This window comes from Pipra filicauda, unplaced genomic scaffold (assembly GCF_003945595.2).
Source record: "Pipra filicauda isolate LSUMZ 115617 unplaced genomic scaffold, ASM394559v2 scaffold1340_size16803_pilon, whole genome shotgun sequence".
In the NCBI taxonomy this organism is placed as follows: Eukaryota; Metazoa; Chordata; class Aves; order Passeriformes; family Pipridae; genus Pipra; species Pipra filicauda.
Window position 1 is genome coordinate 50 of NW_024103808.1, and position 16,735 is coordinate 16,784.

A 16,735-nucleotide genomic window follows, 5' to 3' on the forward strand; every position below is an offset into this window, starting at 1 on the left:
CCCCTCAAAATCCCCCTCAGGACTCCAAAATCCCCCTCAAATCCCACATGGAGCCCCCCAGGTACCCCCAGACCCCCCCCGAGGGGCAGGACCCCCAAAATCACCCCCAGAACTCACCGGAATCACCCAAAACCCCCCCAGGACCCCAAAATCCTCCATGGGAAACCTCTCAAAGCTCCTCCCCAGGACCCCAAATCCCACATTAACTCTCTCAAAAGCCCCCTCAGGGCCCCCAAAACCCACCTCAGACCCCCAAATCCCCCAGGAACCCCCCAAAGCTCCCCAGGCCCCCCCAAATCACCCCCCTGCCCTCGTTCCCCCCCAGTGCCCCCCCCGAGGAGTCGAGCTCGCGCTCGCCCTCCCCGAAGCAGAAGAAGAAGAAGAAGAAGAAGGATCGGGGCAGGTGGGATTTGGGGGGGGCAGGTGGGATTTGGGGGGGGCTGGGGGGAATTTGGGGGGGATATTGGGGATTTTGGGGGGATTTGGGGTCTTTAGGGGGATTCTGGGGGGTTTCTGGGGGAGTGAATTTGGGGGGGCTTGGGGGGGATTTAAGGGCGGGTTGGGGGTACTGGTGGGATTTGGGGGGTCTGGGGGGGATTTTGGGGGTCTGGGGGGCTCTGGGGGGGCTCATCTTGTACCTGGGAGAACAAACACAGCACCTGGTTCGGTGAGGGGGGGGGATTTGGGGGGTCTGGGGATTTAAGGGGATTAACTGGGATGTTGGGGTCCTGGGGGATTTGGGGGGGGATATTGGGGGGTTTGGGGGGGATTTTGGGGGTCTGGGGGGGTCGGGGGGTCTGGGGGAGTGAATTTGGGGGGTCGGGGAGTGATTTAAGGGGAGGTTTGGGGGGGTTCGGGTGGGATTTGGGGGTGTGAGGTGGGTTTTGGGGGGGATTTGGGGGTCCTGGGGAGGGGCTTTGAGGGGCTTCCTGGAGGGTTTTTGGGTCCTGGGGGGACTTGGTGGTTTCAGGGGGATTTTTGGGGTGTCTTGGGGGGATTTTGGGGTGTCCTGAGGGGGGATTTTGGGGGGGATTTTGGGGTGTCTTGGGGGGATTTTGGGGTGGGATTGGGGGGATTTTGGGGTGTCCTGGGGGGGAGTTTGGGGTGGGAATGGAGTTGTTTTGGGGGGGATCCCTGAGGGGGATTTCGGGGATGTCCTGGATTTTGGGGGGGATTTTGGGGTGGGATTGGGAGGATTTTGGGGTGTCCTGGGGGGGATTTTGGGGGTTATTTTGGGGTGTCCTGGGAGGATTTTGGGGGTGTCTTGGGGGGGATGGGATTTTGGTGGGGGATTGGGGGGATTTTTGGGGTGTCCTGGGGGGGGGGGGTTTTTATTTTGGGGTTATTTTGGGGTGTCCTGGGGGGGATTTTGGGGTGTCCTGGGGGGGATTTTGGGGGTTATTTTGGGGTGTCCTGGGGGTTATTTTGGGGTGTCCTGGGGGTCTCCCAACCCCTCCCCCCCCCAGGTCCGCGAGTCGCTCCGGGGAGAGGAAGAAGAGCAAGAAGAAGAAGCACAGGTGAGGGGGGAGGGGCTTTTACCTGGCACAGGTGAGGGGGGAGGGGCTTTTACCTGGCACAGGTGGGAGGGGGCGGGGCCAGAACCTGTGACGCAGCTGAGGGGGTGGAGCTTCTGGTAAAGGTAGAGGGGAGGGACTAATGTGAGCAGCACCTGTTATAGGTGAGGGGGCGTGGCCATGCAGGTGAGGGGGTGGAGCCACACAGATAAAGGGGGTGTGGCCAATCTGACCCCGCCCCCTTTTTTTCTCCCCCCCCCCTCCCCCTCCCCCTCCAGGTCCGAATCTGAGGCCAAGAAACGAAAGCACCGGTGAGTGGGGGAGGGGCAGGACTTGGAGGGGGTGGTGGGTGTGGCCCGGTGGGCGTGGCCTCTGCGATGACATCACTGATGACGTCATCGCTGGTGTCACGGCAGCTCCCCCAGCCCCAAGGCCAAGCACAAGGCCAAGGAGAAGAAACGCAAGAGGTGAGGCCCCTCCCCCATCCCCAAACCCCTCCCCCCAAACGGCCCCTCCCCCTCTCACTCTGCCGCCCCTCCCCCCTCCGCAGATCCACCAGCCAATCGCAGAAGCCGGAACGTTCTTCCTCCCCCGCCGGCTCCTCCTCCTCCTCCAACTCCTCCCGCAGCAGGTAAAGCACCCCCTCCCCCACCCCCAACCACACCCCTCCGACCCCCCCCGAGACCCCTCCCCCACCCACCACGCCCCTCCAACCCCCCCCCGCAGGTCCCGCAGCGCCACGGCCCCGCCCCCGGCCCCGGCCCCGCCCGCGGCGCCGACCCCGCCCCAGCACCGCGCCCACGACCAGGAGGAGCCGCCGCCGGCCCCGCCCGAGGCCTCCCCCGCCAACAACTCCGCCCCTCCCCCAACGCAGGTGAGCGCCGGAGGGGGCGTGGCCTCGGGGAGGGGGCGTGGCTTCCCCTTTAGACCCCGCCCCGCCGCCCCCGCCCGTCTCTGACCCCGTTTTTTGGTGTTTTTGTGGTTTTCGCAGCCGCAGCAGCCGCAGCCGGAGCCGCTCGCGCCGTCGCCGGCCCCCTCCCCCCAACCCGGCCTGGGGGGCGTCGCCCCCCCCCCCCCCCCGCCCCGCCGCGGCCCCCCCGCCGGCCGCCCCGCGGATCCGGCCCCCCCGCGGCGCCCGCCCGCCCCGCGCCGCACGCCCGCGGGGCCCCCCCGCCCGCTGGAATTTAGGCCCCACCCCCGCCGCGGAAGGCCCGCCCCGCCCGTGCGGGGAGCGGAGCGCCCGCCCCCGCCCCCCCCGCCCCCGCCCCGCCCGTGACCCCCCGCCCGGTCCTCCCCGCCCGCGCCCCGCTCCCCCCCCCGCCCGTCGCCCGCCCCCGTGAGGCGCCGTGCGGCCGCGCCCCCGTTGAGGAGCCCGCCCGGTGCGCCCGTTGCCCGTCCCGCCCGTCCCCGCCCGCCCGTGAGGAGCCCCGCCCCCCACCCCCCCTCCCCCAAAGCCGCCTCCCCTCCCCCTCCCCAGCGCTCGCCCACCCCCCCTCCCCCGCCCCTGAAACGCCCCCAGACCACCCCGAGCGCCCCCGCGACCCCCCGGGCCTCCTCCCGCCGCTCCCGCTCCCGCTCCCGCTCCCGCTCCCGCTCCCGGCGCCGCCCCCGCGGCTCCTTCCTCCGCCGCCGCTCCCGCTCCCGGCCCCGCTCCCGCCCCCGCCAGCGCTCCCGCTCCCGCCCGCGCCGCCGCTCCCGCTCCCGCACCCCGCTCTGGACCCCCAACGCCGCCTCCCCCCTGCGCTGGCCCGTCGCCGGCATCACCCCCCTGCCCGTGGCCGCCGGCGCCGCCGGCGCGGCCACCACGGCGACGTCGGCGTCCTCGGCGCGCTCCCGCTCCCGCTCCACCACCCGCCGGCGCCGCTCCCGCTCCCGCTCCCGCCGCTCCCGCCGCTGGGGACGCTCCCGATCCCGCTCCCGCTCCCGGCGCCGCTCCCGCTCCCCCATCCGGCGTTCCCGCTCCCCCATCCGGCGTTCCCGGTCCCCGATCCGCCGCTCCCGCTCCCGCCGCCGCTCCCGCTCCGCCCTGCGCCGCTCCCGCTCCCCGATCCGCCGCTCCCGCTCCCGGCGCCGCTCCCGCTCCCGGCGCCGCTCCCGCTCCCCCTTACGCCGCTCCCGCTCCCCGATCCGGCGTTCCCGGTCTCCTCTCCGGCGTTCCCGGTCTCCTCTCCGGCGCTCCCGCTCCCGCCGCCGCTCCCGCTCCCTGTCCCCGTCCCCGGACCGGCGGCGCCGTCGCCGCGGGGGGACCCGCCGGAGCCGCTCCCTGTCCTCGCCCCTCCCTCCCAACAAACGGGCGCGGCCCCGCTCCAGCTCCCCTCCCGGGCGGCGCCGCGGCGCCAGCGACAGCCCATCCCCACGCCGGGCCAGTTGCTCTCTCACCCACCCCCCCCGCCGCCGCCCCTCCTCCCCCACCCCCCCGCCGCCGCCCCTCCTCCCCAAATTAGCCACGCCCACACCCCCCGCCGAGGCCACGCCCCTTCCCCGCCCGGCCCAAGTGGGCGCCCCTGGCCGAGCTGCACCCGGCGGCGCCGCAGCCGCCCCCGCCCCGGGGGGGCACCCCGGGCACCCCCAAATGGGTCCCCATCGGGGGAGGGGCACAGCAGCCCCTCCCCCCGCAGCCGGCACCGCCCGGCACCGAGGCGGGGACCCCCACGCGGCCTCCGAGGGGGACCCCGGGGGCACCAAACCCGCCCCGGAAGGGGCGTCGGGGACCCCCGGGGTCTCCAAACCCACCCAGGAGGGGACGCTGGGGACCCCCGGGGTCACCAAACCCACCCAGGAGGGGACACTGGGGACCCCCGGGGTCTCCAAACCCCCCCCAGAAGGGTCACCGGGGACCCCCGGGGGAAGGGTCTCCAAACCCCCCCCCGAAGGGTCACCGGGGACCACCGGGGTGACCAAACCCAGCGGTGTCCCCCCCCCCAGTGTCACCCCCCCCAGTGTCACCCCCCCCAGTGTCACCAAACCGGCCTCGGAGGGGCCGGGGGGGACCCCAAACGTCCCCCCCACTGTCCCCACCCCCGGCCTGACCCCCCCGGCGACCCCCAAATCACCGGGGGCGGCGTCGCCCCCCGGGGCCACCAAAGTGTCCCCAGGGCCACCCCCAGCCAAGGGTGACGCCAAACTGGGAGCGACCGACGCCAAACTGGGCGTCAACGGCACCAAACTGGGAGCCAGCGAGGGCAAACTGGGAACCAACGAGAGCAAACTGGGCGGTGGAGACGCCAAACTGGGCGCTGGGGACCCCAAATTGGGCGCTGGGGACCCCAAATTGGGTGCTGGGGATGTTAAATTGGGTGCTGGGGACCCCAAACTGGGCGCTGGTGACATCAAAGTGGGTGCTGGGGACCCCAAACTGGGCGCTGGGGATTTTAAACTGGGCGCTGGGGACCCCAAACTGGGCGCTGGGGACCCCAAACTGGGTGCTGGTGACCCCCAAGCCCTGCTGTCCCCTCCCCAGGGCGTCCCCAAGGCGCCGTCCCCGCCCGGCCCCAAGGCGGAGGTGCCCCCCCCCGCCCTCCCCAGGGCCGTGCCCGCGTCCCCCCCCGTCCCCCCCAAATCCCCCGCGGACCCCAAACCCCCTCCCCTCCTCCCGCCCCCCAAACCCTCCCCGGAGCCCAAAGCGGTGCCGCCCCCCAGACCCTCCCCCGCTGAGGCCCCCAAAGGCCCCCAACCCTCCTCTGTCCCCCCCATGGCCCCCCGGGTGTCCCCCAGGGCCACCCCGCCCCCCCCGCCCCCGGGGTTGCCCCGGGCTCTGTCCCGGGGCCCGGGGGGCACCCTGGGGTCCCTGCTGCCCGCCGCCCGCCTCAGCCTGCCCTCGTCCCCCGTGGCCGCCTCGGCGCTGCCGCCGCTGCTGCCGCCGCCCCGGCTGGGCCACGCCAAGGGGGGCGCGGCCCTGGGGGCCACCGGGGGCTACGGGGTGGCCCCCAGGGCTGGGGGGGTCGCCGGCAGCCTGATGGACAACAAGGTGACCACCAGAGGGGTCGGGGTCACCGCTGGCACCAGTGGCACCAGCATCGCCGTGGGGGCCACCAGTGGCACCGTGGGGGCCACCAACGTCACCGTGGGGGCCACCAGTGTCGCCCCGAAGGCCACCGGTGTCACCGTGGCCACCGGCCCGGACAACAAGGCCACCGGCCCAGGGGACAGTAAGGCCGCTCTGGGTGGCAGCGCTAAGGCCACGCCCGCGGACAGCGGGGTCACCTCCAAGGCCACCGGTGTCACCACCATGGACGGCAGGGCCACCGGTGTCACCACCATGGATGCCAAGGCCACCAGTGTCACCACCATGGACGGCAGGGCCACCAGTGTCACCACCATGGACGGCAGGGCCACCGGTGTCACCACCATGGATGCCAAGGCCACCAGTGTCATCTCTGGGGCCACCAACTTGGACAGCAGGGCCACCAGTGCCCCCAGTGTGGCTGTGGGTGCCACCAGCACGGAGAACAAGGCCACCAGTGCCACCAGTGTCACCAGTATGGAGAACAAGGTCACAGGGGCCACCAGTGTCACCAGTCCGGCTGTGGGTGTCACCGGCACGGAGAACAAGGCCACCAGTGCCACCAGTGCCACCAGTGTCACCAGCGTGGAGAACAAGGCCACCAGTGCCACCAGTGTCACCAGTGTGGAGAACAAGGCCAGCGGGGTCACCGTGGGAGCCGCCACCGCCGCTGTTGTCACCAGTGTCACCCCCAAGGCCACCGGGGCCGCCACCGTCAGCCCCGGTGTCACCAGTGCCACCAGTGCCACCAGTGTCTCCCCCAAGGCCACCAGTGTCCTCACGGGGGCCACCAGTGTCACCACAGGGGCCACCAGTGTCACCACGGGGACCACCAGTGTCCTCTCAGGAGCCACCAGTGTCACCACAGGGGCCACCAGTGTCACCCTGGGATCCACCAGTGTCACCACAGGGGCCACCAGTGTCACCTCCAGGATCTCCAGTGTCCTCTCAGGAGCCCCCGGTGTCACCGTGGGAGCCCCCAGTGCCCTCCCAGTGGCCCCCAAGGCCACCCCGAGCGTCATCGTGGGTGCCACGCCCGGCCTTGTCCCCCGGGCTGTCCCCGCGGGCGTGTCCCCCCTGGGCGCCGCCATCCTGCGCGCCAGCGCCGACGCCACCGCCAAGGCCACCGCCATGGCCACCATGGGCGCCCCGCGGGCCACCGTCATGGCCACTGCCACGGCCAACACCACGGCCACCACTATGGCCACCACCATGGCCAGCACCATGGCCACCACCACGGCCACCGTCATGACCACCATGGCCACCACTATGGCCACCACCATGAGCACCGCCATGGCCACCATGGCCACCACCATGGCCACCACCATGACCACCATGACCACCATGGCCACCATGGCCACCACCACGGCCACTGGGGGTGCCCTCGGGGCCACCAGTGACACCAGTAACGTCAGCGTCATTGCCACCAAGGCCACCAGTGCTCCCAGTATGACCAGTGCTCTCTCCAAGGCCACCACCAGTGTCACCAGTGCTCCCAGCGTGCCCCAGGCCACCGACGTGACCAGCATGACCAGTGTGACCAGTGTGACCAGTGTGGCCAGTTCTGGGGGTGTCAGCGGTGTCCCCAGTGCTCCCAGTGTCACCAGTGCCACCAGTATGATGAGCCCTGCGGTTCCCAGTGTCACCAGTGCCACCAGTGTCACCAGTGCTGCGGTTCCCAGTGTCACCAGTGCCACCAGTATGAGCCCTGCGGTTCCCAGTGTCACCAGTCTGACCAGCCCTGCAGTTTCCAGTGTCACCAGTGCGACCAGTATGACGAGTCCTGCGGTTCCCAGTGCGACCAGTACGACCAGTGCGAGCAGCCCTGCGGTTCCCAGTGTCACCAGTGCCACCAGTATGGCCAGTGCTGGAGCTCCCAGTGTCACCAGTGCGACCAGCATGACCAGTGCCACCAGTGCTGCTGCTCCCAGTGTCACCAGTGTCACCAGTGCTGCTGCTCCCAGTGTCACCAGTGCGACCAGCATGACCAGTGTCACCAGTGCTGCTGCTCCCAGTGTCACCAGTGTCACCAGTGTCACCAGTGCTGCTGCTCCCAGTGCGACCAGTCTCGCCAGTTCTGCAGCTTCCAGTGTCACCAGTGTCTCCAGTTCTGCTGTTCCCAGTGTCACCAGTGTCACCAGTGTTGGAGGTTCCAGTGTCACCAGTGCTGCAGCTTCCAGTGCCACCAGTGCCACCAGTGCCACCAGTGCTGGAGCTCCCAGTGTCACCAGTGCGACCAGTGTCACCAGTGCTGCTGTTCCCAGCGTCACCAGTGCGACCAGCATGACCAGTGTCACCAGTGCGACCAGCATGACCAGTGTCACCAGTGCTGCCGTTCCCAGTGCTCCCAGTGTCACCAGTGCTGCTGTTCCCAGTGTCTCCAGTGCGACCAGCATGACCAGTGTCACCAGTGCTCCCAGTGTCACCAGTGCTGCTGTTCCCAGTGCTCCCAGTGTCACCAGTGCTGCTGTTCCCAGTGCTCCCAGTGTCACCAGTGCTGCCGTTCCCGGTGCTCCGAGCGTCGCCGGCGCCGCCGGCGCGGTTGCCGTGGCCACGGGCGCTCCCAGTGCTCCCAGTGCTCCCAGTGAGGCCCCCAAGAGCTCGTCGTCCTCGTCGTCCTCGTCCTCCTCCTCCTCCTCTTCCTCGTCCTCCTCGTCCGACTCCGACTCCGACTCCAGTTCCAGCTCCTCCGAGTCCGGCCCGCCCTCGCCGGCCCCGCCCACCGGGTAAGGCCCCGCCCCCAGCCCCGCCCTCAGTGGTTGATCCCCCCACCCTTAACCCCCTTCAGCCCCGCCCGTGGCGAGCGAGGCCACGCCCACCGAGTGAGGCCACGCCCACCGAGTGAGGCCACGCCCACCGAGTGAGACCCACCTGGCCCCACCCGCTGTGGAGGAAGCCCCGCCCATGAGATGTGGCCACGCCCCCCTTTTGCGTGTCGGTCCTGATTGGGTGAGACCCCCCCTTGACCCCGCCCGCACTGAGGGACACGTGGCCACGCCCACAGGGTAGGGCACGCCCCCTGCCGCGCTTGGCCACGCCCACATTGGCTCAGGCCACGCCCCGTCATTCAACAAGGCCACACCCACAGGGAATGAGGCCACACCCCCTTTCACACTTGGCCCCGCCCTCATCAGCATAGGCCCCGCCCCTCCTGGGCCATGGCCACGCCCTCCACCACGCCCTCCTCTGCTGCCCCCACGGGTCCCTTTAGCGGGGTCCTCATGTCCCCAAGGCCCCGCCCACCCCTGTCCCGTGTCCCCAGGGGTCCCAGGGCTGGGGTCCCCCTGTCCCCTGGGGTGTCCCCCACCCCCCTCCTGTGTCCCCAGGGGTGTCACCCACCCCTGTCCCCTGTCCCCTGTCCCCAGGGGTGTCACCCATCGGGGTCCCCCTGTCCCCAGGGGTGTCCCCCACCCCCCTCCTGTGTCCCCAGGGGTGTCACCCATCGGGGTCCCACATCCTGGGGTGTCCCCCACCCCCCTCCTGTGTCCCCAGGGGTGTCACCCAACGGGGTCCCGCGTCCCTGGGGTGTCACCCACCCCTGTCCTGTGTCCCCAGGGGTGTCACCCACCCTGTCCCCAAGGGTCCCACGTCCCTGGGGTGTCACCCACCCCTGTCCCCTGTCCCCAGGGGTCCCCCCATCGGGGTCCCACATCCCTGGGGTGTCACCAACCCCTGTCCCCAGGGGTGTCACCCATCGGGGTCCCACGTCCCCAAGGGTCCCCTACTCCTGTCCCCTGTCCCCCAAAGGTTCCCTACTCGTGTCCCCAGGGGTGTCACCCACTTACATCCCGTGTCCCCCAAGGGGTCCCTCATCAGGGTCCCACATCCCTGGGGTGTCACCCACCCCTGTCCCATGTCCCCAAGGGTGTCACCTTCTCCTGTCCCATGTCCCCAAGGGTCCCCCCATCAGGGTCCCACGTCCACATGGGTGTCACCCACCTTGTTCCCTGTCCCCAGGGGTGTCCCCTACTCCTGTCCCCTGTCCCCCAAAGGTTCCCTCCTCATGTCCCCAGGGGTGTCACTCCCTTACATCCCGTGTCCCCAAGGGTCCCCCCATCAGGGTCCCACGTCCCTGGGGTGTCACCAACCCCTGTCCCCAAGGGTGTCACCAACCCCTGTCCCACGTCCCCAAGGGTGTCACCCACTCCTGTCCCACGTCCCCAAGGGTCCCCTACTCATGTCCCCAGGGGTGTCACCCCCTTACATCCCGTGTCCCCAGGGGTCCCCCCATCAGAGTCCCACGTCCCTGGGGTGTCACCAACCCCTCTCCTGAGTCCCCCAAGGTGCCACCTACTTACATCCTGTGTCCCCAAGGGGTCCCCCCATCGGGGTCCCACATCCCTGGGGTGTCACCCACCCCTGTCCCACATCCCAGGGGTGTCCCCCACATCCATCTCCTGTCCCCAGGGGCCCCCCCATCAGGGTCCCACATCCCTGGGGTGTCCCCCAGCCCTGTCCCCCCCCCCAAAGGCCGTCACCCACCCCGTCCCCTGTGTGTCCCCGCAGGTCCCCGAGCGTCGCCGCCGCGGCCGCCGCGGCCACCGTGACCACCGTGAGCACCGTGACCACCGTGGCCACCGTGACCACCAGCACGGCCACCACCGTCCCCCCCGCGGGGCCACCGCCCCCCGAGGCCGCCCCCGCCGCCGCCGCGGTGCCCCCGACCCCTGGGGGGCCCCCCCCGACCACCCCCGGGGTGCCCCCGACCCCTGAGGTGCCCCCGACCCCTGAGGTGCCCCCGACCACGCCCGGGGAGGGCCGGGAGGGCCGCGGGGCCGCCCGGCGCAAACGGCGCCGCTCCTCCTCCTCCTCCTCCTCCTCCAGCTCCTCCTCCTCCTCCTCGTCCTCCTCCTCCTCCTCCAGCTCCTCCTCCTCCTCCTCCAGCTCCTCCTCTTCCTCCTCCTCCTCCAGCTCCTCCTCCTCTTCCTCCTCCTCCTCCTCCTCTTCCTCCTCCTCCTCCTCCTCGGACGAGGACGAGGCCGCGGCCGCCGCCGCCACCGAGAGCCCCGCACGGTACCCAGAGCCCGCCCCCGCCGCGGCCCCGCCCGCCGAGGCCACGCCCACCGCGGCGGCGGCGACCCCCTCGGCGACCCCCGGCGCGACCCCTTCGGTGACCCCCACGGTGACCCCCGGGACCCCCTCGGTGACCCCCTCCCCCGCCGCTGCCGCCGCCACCGCGACCTCGGCCACGCCCACCACGGCCTCGGCCACGCCCACCGCCGCCTCGGCCGCCGCCACGCCCACCTCGGCCACGCCCCTGCTGTCCCTCACCCCCTCCAAGCCCACCCTGGTGGGCGGAGTCACGGCCTTGCCCCGCCCCCCGGGGTCCCTCCTGTCGCTCACCTCCGCGGGTGGGCGTGGCCTGCGCCCCTCGGCCCGCCCCTCTCCGGGCTCTCTGCTCTCGTTGGCCACCGCCCGCGGGGGCGTGGCCGGCCGGGGGGGCGGGCCCTTCCCCCTATTGGCCGCCCGCAGCCCCGGCTCCGCCTCCTTCCAGCGCGCGGCCACGCCCTTCCTGGCCACGCCCACGCGGGGGGGAGGAACTGGGGGAGGGGGGTGGAGCCCCAGGACCCCGCCCAGCCCTTTCCTGCGGGGGGGCGTGGCCGGGGGGGCGTTCCCCCGCCTGGGAGGGGGCGGGGCCTGCCTGCACCGTTTCCACGGCAACCTGGGGGCGGGGCTGGGCTGCTCGGCCCGCCTGGGGGGCGGGGCCTGCCTCCACCGCTTCCACGGCAACGCGGGCATGGGCGTGGCCTCGGTGGCGGCGGCGGCCAATCGGATCAGCCCCTGCGGCCACCGCGGGTGCTGCTACCACGGCAGGGGCGGGGCCTCGCTGGGAGGGGGCGGGGCCGCCCCCCGGAGCCCCTCCCCTTTCGCCATGACCCCCGCCATGGCCTCCAGGATGGCCCAGTACGGCCTGGGCTCCTCCCAGTATAACCTCGGCTCCTCCCAGTACGCCGCCGGCGCCGCCCAGTACTGCACCAGCGCCTCCCAGTACGGCACCAGTGCGGCCCAGTACGGCACCAGCGCGGCCCAGTACGGCACCGGCGCCGCCCAGTACGGCACCGGCGCCTCGTCCGCCTCCTCCTCCTCCTCCTCCTCCTCCTCCCAGTATAACACCAGCTCCTCCCAGCTGGCGGCGGCGGGGGCCCAGTACCAGTACCAGCAGTACGCCCAGTTCGCCTCCCAGTACTCCCAGTACTCCCAGTACGGCTCCAGCGACGGCTCCCAGTACGCGGGGGCGGGCTCGGAGGCCTCCCAGTACGCCAGCACGGCTGCCCAGTACGCCGCCAGCGCCGCCCAGTACGCGGCCTCGGGGGCGGCCGCCGCGGCCGCCGACCCCGCCCAGTACGCGGCGGCCACTGGGAACCAGTACGGGACTGGGGCGGGGGGCGGGGCCACCGCGGCCTGGGCGGGGGAGGGGGCGGGGACGACCCAGGAGGGGGCGTGGACTGGGAGCGGGGGAGGGGTAACTTGGGGCAACTGGGTGTCCCCGGCCCCCTGAAAAGGGGCGGGGCGTGTGGGCGTGGTTTAGGGCGGAGGCCCCGCCCCCCCCTTTTAGGATGGAGGCGGAGTCTCGTTGGCGGCGACGCTTCGGCTCCTCCCCCCCCTCTTCCCAGCACGGGATTGGCTGAGGTGAGAGCGGGGGGCGGGGCCAAGGGGGGGGAGGGAGGGAGGGGATTTGGGGGTGGGGGGCAAATGTTGGGGTTTGGGGTGAAAATGTCCAGTTTTGGGGTAAAAATGTCCAGTTTTGGGGGTGGATTTTGGGGTGAAAATGTCCAGATTCGGGGGTGGATTTTGGGGTGAAAATGTCCAGTTTTGGGGGTGGATTTTGGGGTGAAAATGCCCAGTTTTGGGGGTGGATTTGGGGGTGAAAATGCCCAGTTTTGGGGGAGTTTGGGGTTCAAAATGTCCAGTTTTGGGGTGGAAACGCCCAGTTTGGGGGAGAGGGGGGGGAGTTTGGGGTCAAATTCCCAGTTTTGGGGGTGGGTTTTGGGGGTGAAATTTCCAGTTCTTGGGGGTGGATTCTGGGGTGAAAATGCCCAGTTTTGGGGTCGAAATGTCGTGGGTTTGGGGTGGATTTTGGGGGTGAAAAGGCCCAGTTTGGGGGCGGGTCGGGGGGGGGCACATGAAGGGACTTGGACCTGCTTGGGGGGCGATTTTGGGGGGGTTTTTGTGCCCCCTCTGGGAGTCTCCTGGACCCACTTCCGGGTGGATTTTTGGGGCCGTTTGACCCTTTTTGGGGCCTGGTTTTGGGGGGATTTTTGTGCCCCGTTTGAGGGGGGGGGTTGGGCCCAGTTTTGGGGGGGTTTTGGAGCTTTTTGGGGGTCCGGGGGCTTCATTTCTGCCCCATTGCAGGAGCCTCTGTGGGGCCGTGGGGGGAGCTGAGCCCAGAGGGGCCCAGATGTGTCCAGATGTGGGGTGAGCATCGCTGGGGGGGTTGGGGGTCACCCCCCCCCATTGGGGGTGAAAAACACCCAGTTTGGGGTGAAAAAGGCCCAGTTTGGGGGTGGAATTTGGGGTGAAGGTGCCCAGTTGTGGGGCAGAGTTTGGGGGGGGCCCTTGGGGTCACCGGACCCCACTTGGGGGGTTTTTTGTGCCCACTTGGGGGGCAGAATTTGGGGTCCCAGGCGGCCACTGGAACCCCCCTGGGGGGTGGATTTTGGGGTGAAAAGCACCTGATGTTTGGGGGGGGAGGATTTGTGGGGCCCGGGAGGGGATTGGGAGCTACTTGGGGGGCACAGTCGGTGTCACTTGGGGGGCACAGTCGGTGTCACTTGGGGGGCACAGTCGGTGTCACTGGACCCACTTTAGGGGTGGATTTTGGGGGCCCAGAGGGGGGGGTTGACCCCCACTTGGGGGGGCGGATTTGGGGGTCCCAGGAGGTGACTTGGAGCCACTTGGGGGGCAGAGCTTTGGGGTCGCCAGGGGGGTGGATCTGTGGGGCCCTCGGGGTCACCTGGACCCACGTGTGGGGCGGGGCTGTGGGGCCCAGGCCGGGGTTTTGGGGGTTTCATTTGTGCCCCATTGCAGGAGCATCTGTGGGGGGACTTGAGCCCCACTTGGGGGTCAGAGCTGTGGGGCCCAGGGGGTGAGTTTTGGGGTCCTGGGGGGGGGTTTTCTCCCCCTTTGTTTGTTCGTTCCCAGTCTGGTGTCGGTGGTTGTGGGGCAGAGACCCCACTTGGGGGGCTGGAAATGAGGATGTGGAGCTGGGAGGGAGCTTGTGGGGCTGGGAGGGAGCTTGTGGGGTGGGAAGGGGGTCAGTGGGGTTGGAGGGGAAGCTGTGGGGTCACAAATAGGATGTGGGGCTGGTTATGGGGCTGGGAGAGGAGCTGTGGGGCTGGAAATAGGATGTGGGGCTGGGAGGGGGTCATTGGGGCTGGGAGAGGATCTGTGGGGTGGGATGTGTGGGGTGTGAGCTGTGCTGTGGGGCTGGCAATAGGATGTGGGGCAGGACAGGGATTTGTGGGGCTGGTTATGGGGCCGGGAAGGGATCTGTGGGGCTGGGAGGGGGGTCAGTGAGGCTGGAAATAGGATGTGAGGCTGCTTATGGGGCTGGGAGGGGGGGTGTGGGGAGTGAGCTGTGCTGTGGGGCAGGGCCTGGGTTTGGGGGGCTGCTTATGGGGTTTGGAGGGATCTGTGGGGCTGGAAAAGGATCTGTGGGGCTGGAAAAGGGATCTGTGGGGCTGGAAAGGCATTGGGGGGGCTGGGAGGGATCTGTGGGGCTGGAAAAGGATCTTGTGGGGCTGGTTATAGGATGTGGGGCTGGGAGGGAGTTTATGGGGCTGGAAAGGGATTTGTGGGGCTGGGGAGGGATCTGTGGGGCTGGGGAGGGATCTGTGGGGCTGGAAAGGGATCTGTGGGGCCGTGAGTTGTGCTGTGGGGCAGGGCCTGGATCTGTGGGGCCAGGAGGGATCTGTGGGGCTGCTCAGGGGGTCCCATCGCTCCTGGGGGTTTGGGGGGTCCCTCTGGGGGTCACTCTCTGGGTCACCCTCCCCCCTCCCCGTGTCCCCCCCTCAGGACCCTCCCAAGGACCCTCCGGAGCCGCTCCCGGGGCCCCCCCGGCGGCCGGTAGGTGTGGGGGGAGGGGCAGACCCTGCCCTTCCCCCCCCCGGAAAAAATTGGGGGTCGAAAAAAAACCCCCCACGTGGGTCAGACCCCTCCCCACCCCTCCCCCACCCCCCAAAACCCCCCCTGTGGGTCCGGACCCTCCCCCTCCCCCCCCCAACAAAAGGGGCCGCCGTGGGTCCTCCCGGCCGCTGGGGGGCGCTGTGGGGGCCGCCCCGCCCCCTCACCCCTCTCTTCTCTTGCAGCTCCGCCCCCTTGAAGCTCCGCCCCGTCTGCAAAACCCCGCCCCCTTTTCCTCTTCAAGCCCCGCCCCTTCTTACAACCTCCACCCCCTTCTCCATAAACCCCGCCCCCTTTTCATTTCCAGGTCCCGCCCACCGCTGTTCAAGCCCCGCCCTTTCCTCACCAGACCCCGCCCCGTTTTCCTCCAAGCCCCGCCCCCTTTTTTTGGATGTTGTTCCCCCTCCCCCCCTTTTTGTTTTACATTAAAACGGCCGGAAACGGAGTGGGCGTGGTTTGTGTGGGGGGGCGGGGCTTATTCGAGCAGGGGTGGGTGTGGTTTAATATTTGGGGCGGAGCATCGGGAGTGGGCGGGGTTTGGGGTTGGGGGCGGGGCTCAGGAGTCACCAAAGAGCCACAAAAAAAAAAAAAAACCCCGGGGACCCCCAAAAACATTTTTGGGACCCCCCCAAAATTCTGGGACCCCCAAAATTCCCCCCAGGACCCCCCAAAATTCTGGGATTCCCAAAATCCCCCCCCCTGGACCTCCCAAACCCCCCCAAATTTGGGACCCCCCCCAGACCATGGAGTCGCTCTCAGGGCCCCCCAGATGCAGATGGGGGAGGGGTTTATTTGGGGAGGGGGGAGCTCAGGACACACGTGACCCCGCCCCCCAAAAAACAAACACGTGACCCCCCCTGTAACAGCTTTGACCCCCCCAAATGTGAGACCTCCCCCCCAAAAAGTGGGTGGGACCCCCAAAACATGGGTGGGACCCCCCCCAAAAAATGTCCAAGCCATGACCAGACCCCCCCTCAGACCCCAAATCTCCCCCCAGGAGTCACAGGACACCCCCCTCCCCCCCCCCAAAAAAAAGCTCTTGGGACCCCCGAATTTCCCCCCAGGGGGTCCCACGACCCCCCCAAAAAAGTTCCTGGGACCCCCCAAATCTCCTCCCCCTCTAAAACCCCCCTTTCAACCCCAAAATCCACCCCTGGGGGGGGCCCAAAATCTCAAAACCCCCTTGAGGAGTCACGTGACCCCCAACCCCCCCCCCCGAGGATCCCAAAACCCCCCAACCCCCCCCCAAATCTCCCGTTAGGAGTCACGTGACCCCCAAAATCCCCCCAAAATCCCTTCCCAGGGGGTCCCAAACCTCCCCTAAAGGGGGTCTCAGGGCAGGGGGGGTCATTTTTTGGGGTTTTAGGGCAGGAGGGGGTCGATTTTGGGGGTTTTTAGGGCGGGGGGGTCAGTTTTTGGGGGTTTTAGGGCAGGGGGGGTCATTTTTTGGGGTCTCAGGGCGGGGGGGGTTGGTTGGGGGGGTTTTAGGGCGGGGGGGGTCATTTTGGGGGGTTTTAGGGCGGGGGGGGTCGGTTTTTGGGGGTCTCAGGGTAGGGGGGGGTCGGTTTTTGGGGGGTTTTAGGGCAGGGGGGGTCATTTTTTGGGGTTTTTAGGGTAAGGGGGGTGTTGGGTTTTGGGGGTCTCAGGGTAGGGGGGTTATTTTTGGGGGTTTTAGGGCAGGTGGGGGTTGGTTTTTGGGGTTTTAGGGCAGGAGGGGGTCGATTTTGGGGGGGTTTTAGGGCGGGGGGGGCAGTTTTGGGGGGTTTTTATTAAGGGGGGGGGGGGTCTGTTTGGGGGGTTTAGGGTAAGGGGGACTCAGTTTTTTGGGGGTTTTTTAGGGCAAGGGGGGTCATTTTGGGGGGTTTTAGGGCAGGGGGGGTCATTTGGGGGGGTTTTAGGGCAGGGGGGTTGGTTTTTGGGGGGTTTTAGGGCAGGGGGGGTCGTTTTGGGGGGTTTTAGGGCAGGGGGGGGTCTGTGGCGGCCCCGGTGGAGTCCTGGGGTTTCATCACGTCCGGCAGCTCCGGGGGGCTGGAAAAGGGCTCGATCCGGAGCCCCTCGAACGCCTCCTCTGGGGGGGGGAGGGGAAAGGGGGGGT

General features: G+C 69.2%; 2 protein-coding genes across 2 annotated transcripts; both read left to right on the top strand.

Annotated features, from left to right (window-relative positions):
* Positions 1–265: 265 nt before the first annotated feature.
* On the top strand, positions 266–2,854 carry LOC113988712 (serine/arginine repetitive matrix protein 2; the record flags this gene model as incomplete). The annotated part of the gene is made up of 6 exons (XM_039378306.1): positions 266–403; positions 1,467–1,517; positions 1,793–1,825; positions 1,931–1,981; positions 2,065–2,145; positions 2,506–2,854. Coding segments are annotated over 6 exons (703 nt in total), but the record flags the coding sequence as incomplete, so codon positions are not given.
* A 1,132-nt stretch (positions 2,855–3,986) lies between these two features.
* On the top strand, positions 3,987–11,883 carry LOC113988713 (mucin-19-like; the record flags this gene model as incomplete). The annotated part of the gene is made up of 5 exons (XM_039378307.1): positions 3,987–4,354; positions 4,403–8,243; positions 10,024–10,249; positions 10,490–11,590; positions 11,645–11,883. Coding segments are annotated over exons 1-5 (5,675 nt in total), but the record flags the coding sequence as incomplete, so codon positions are not given.
* Between the last annotated feature and the right edge of the window lie 4,852 nt (positions 11,884–16,735).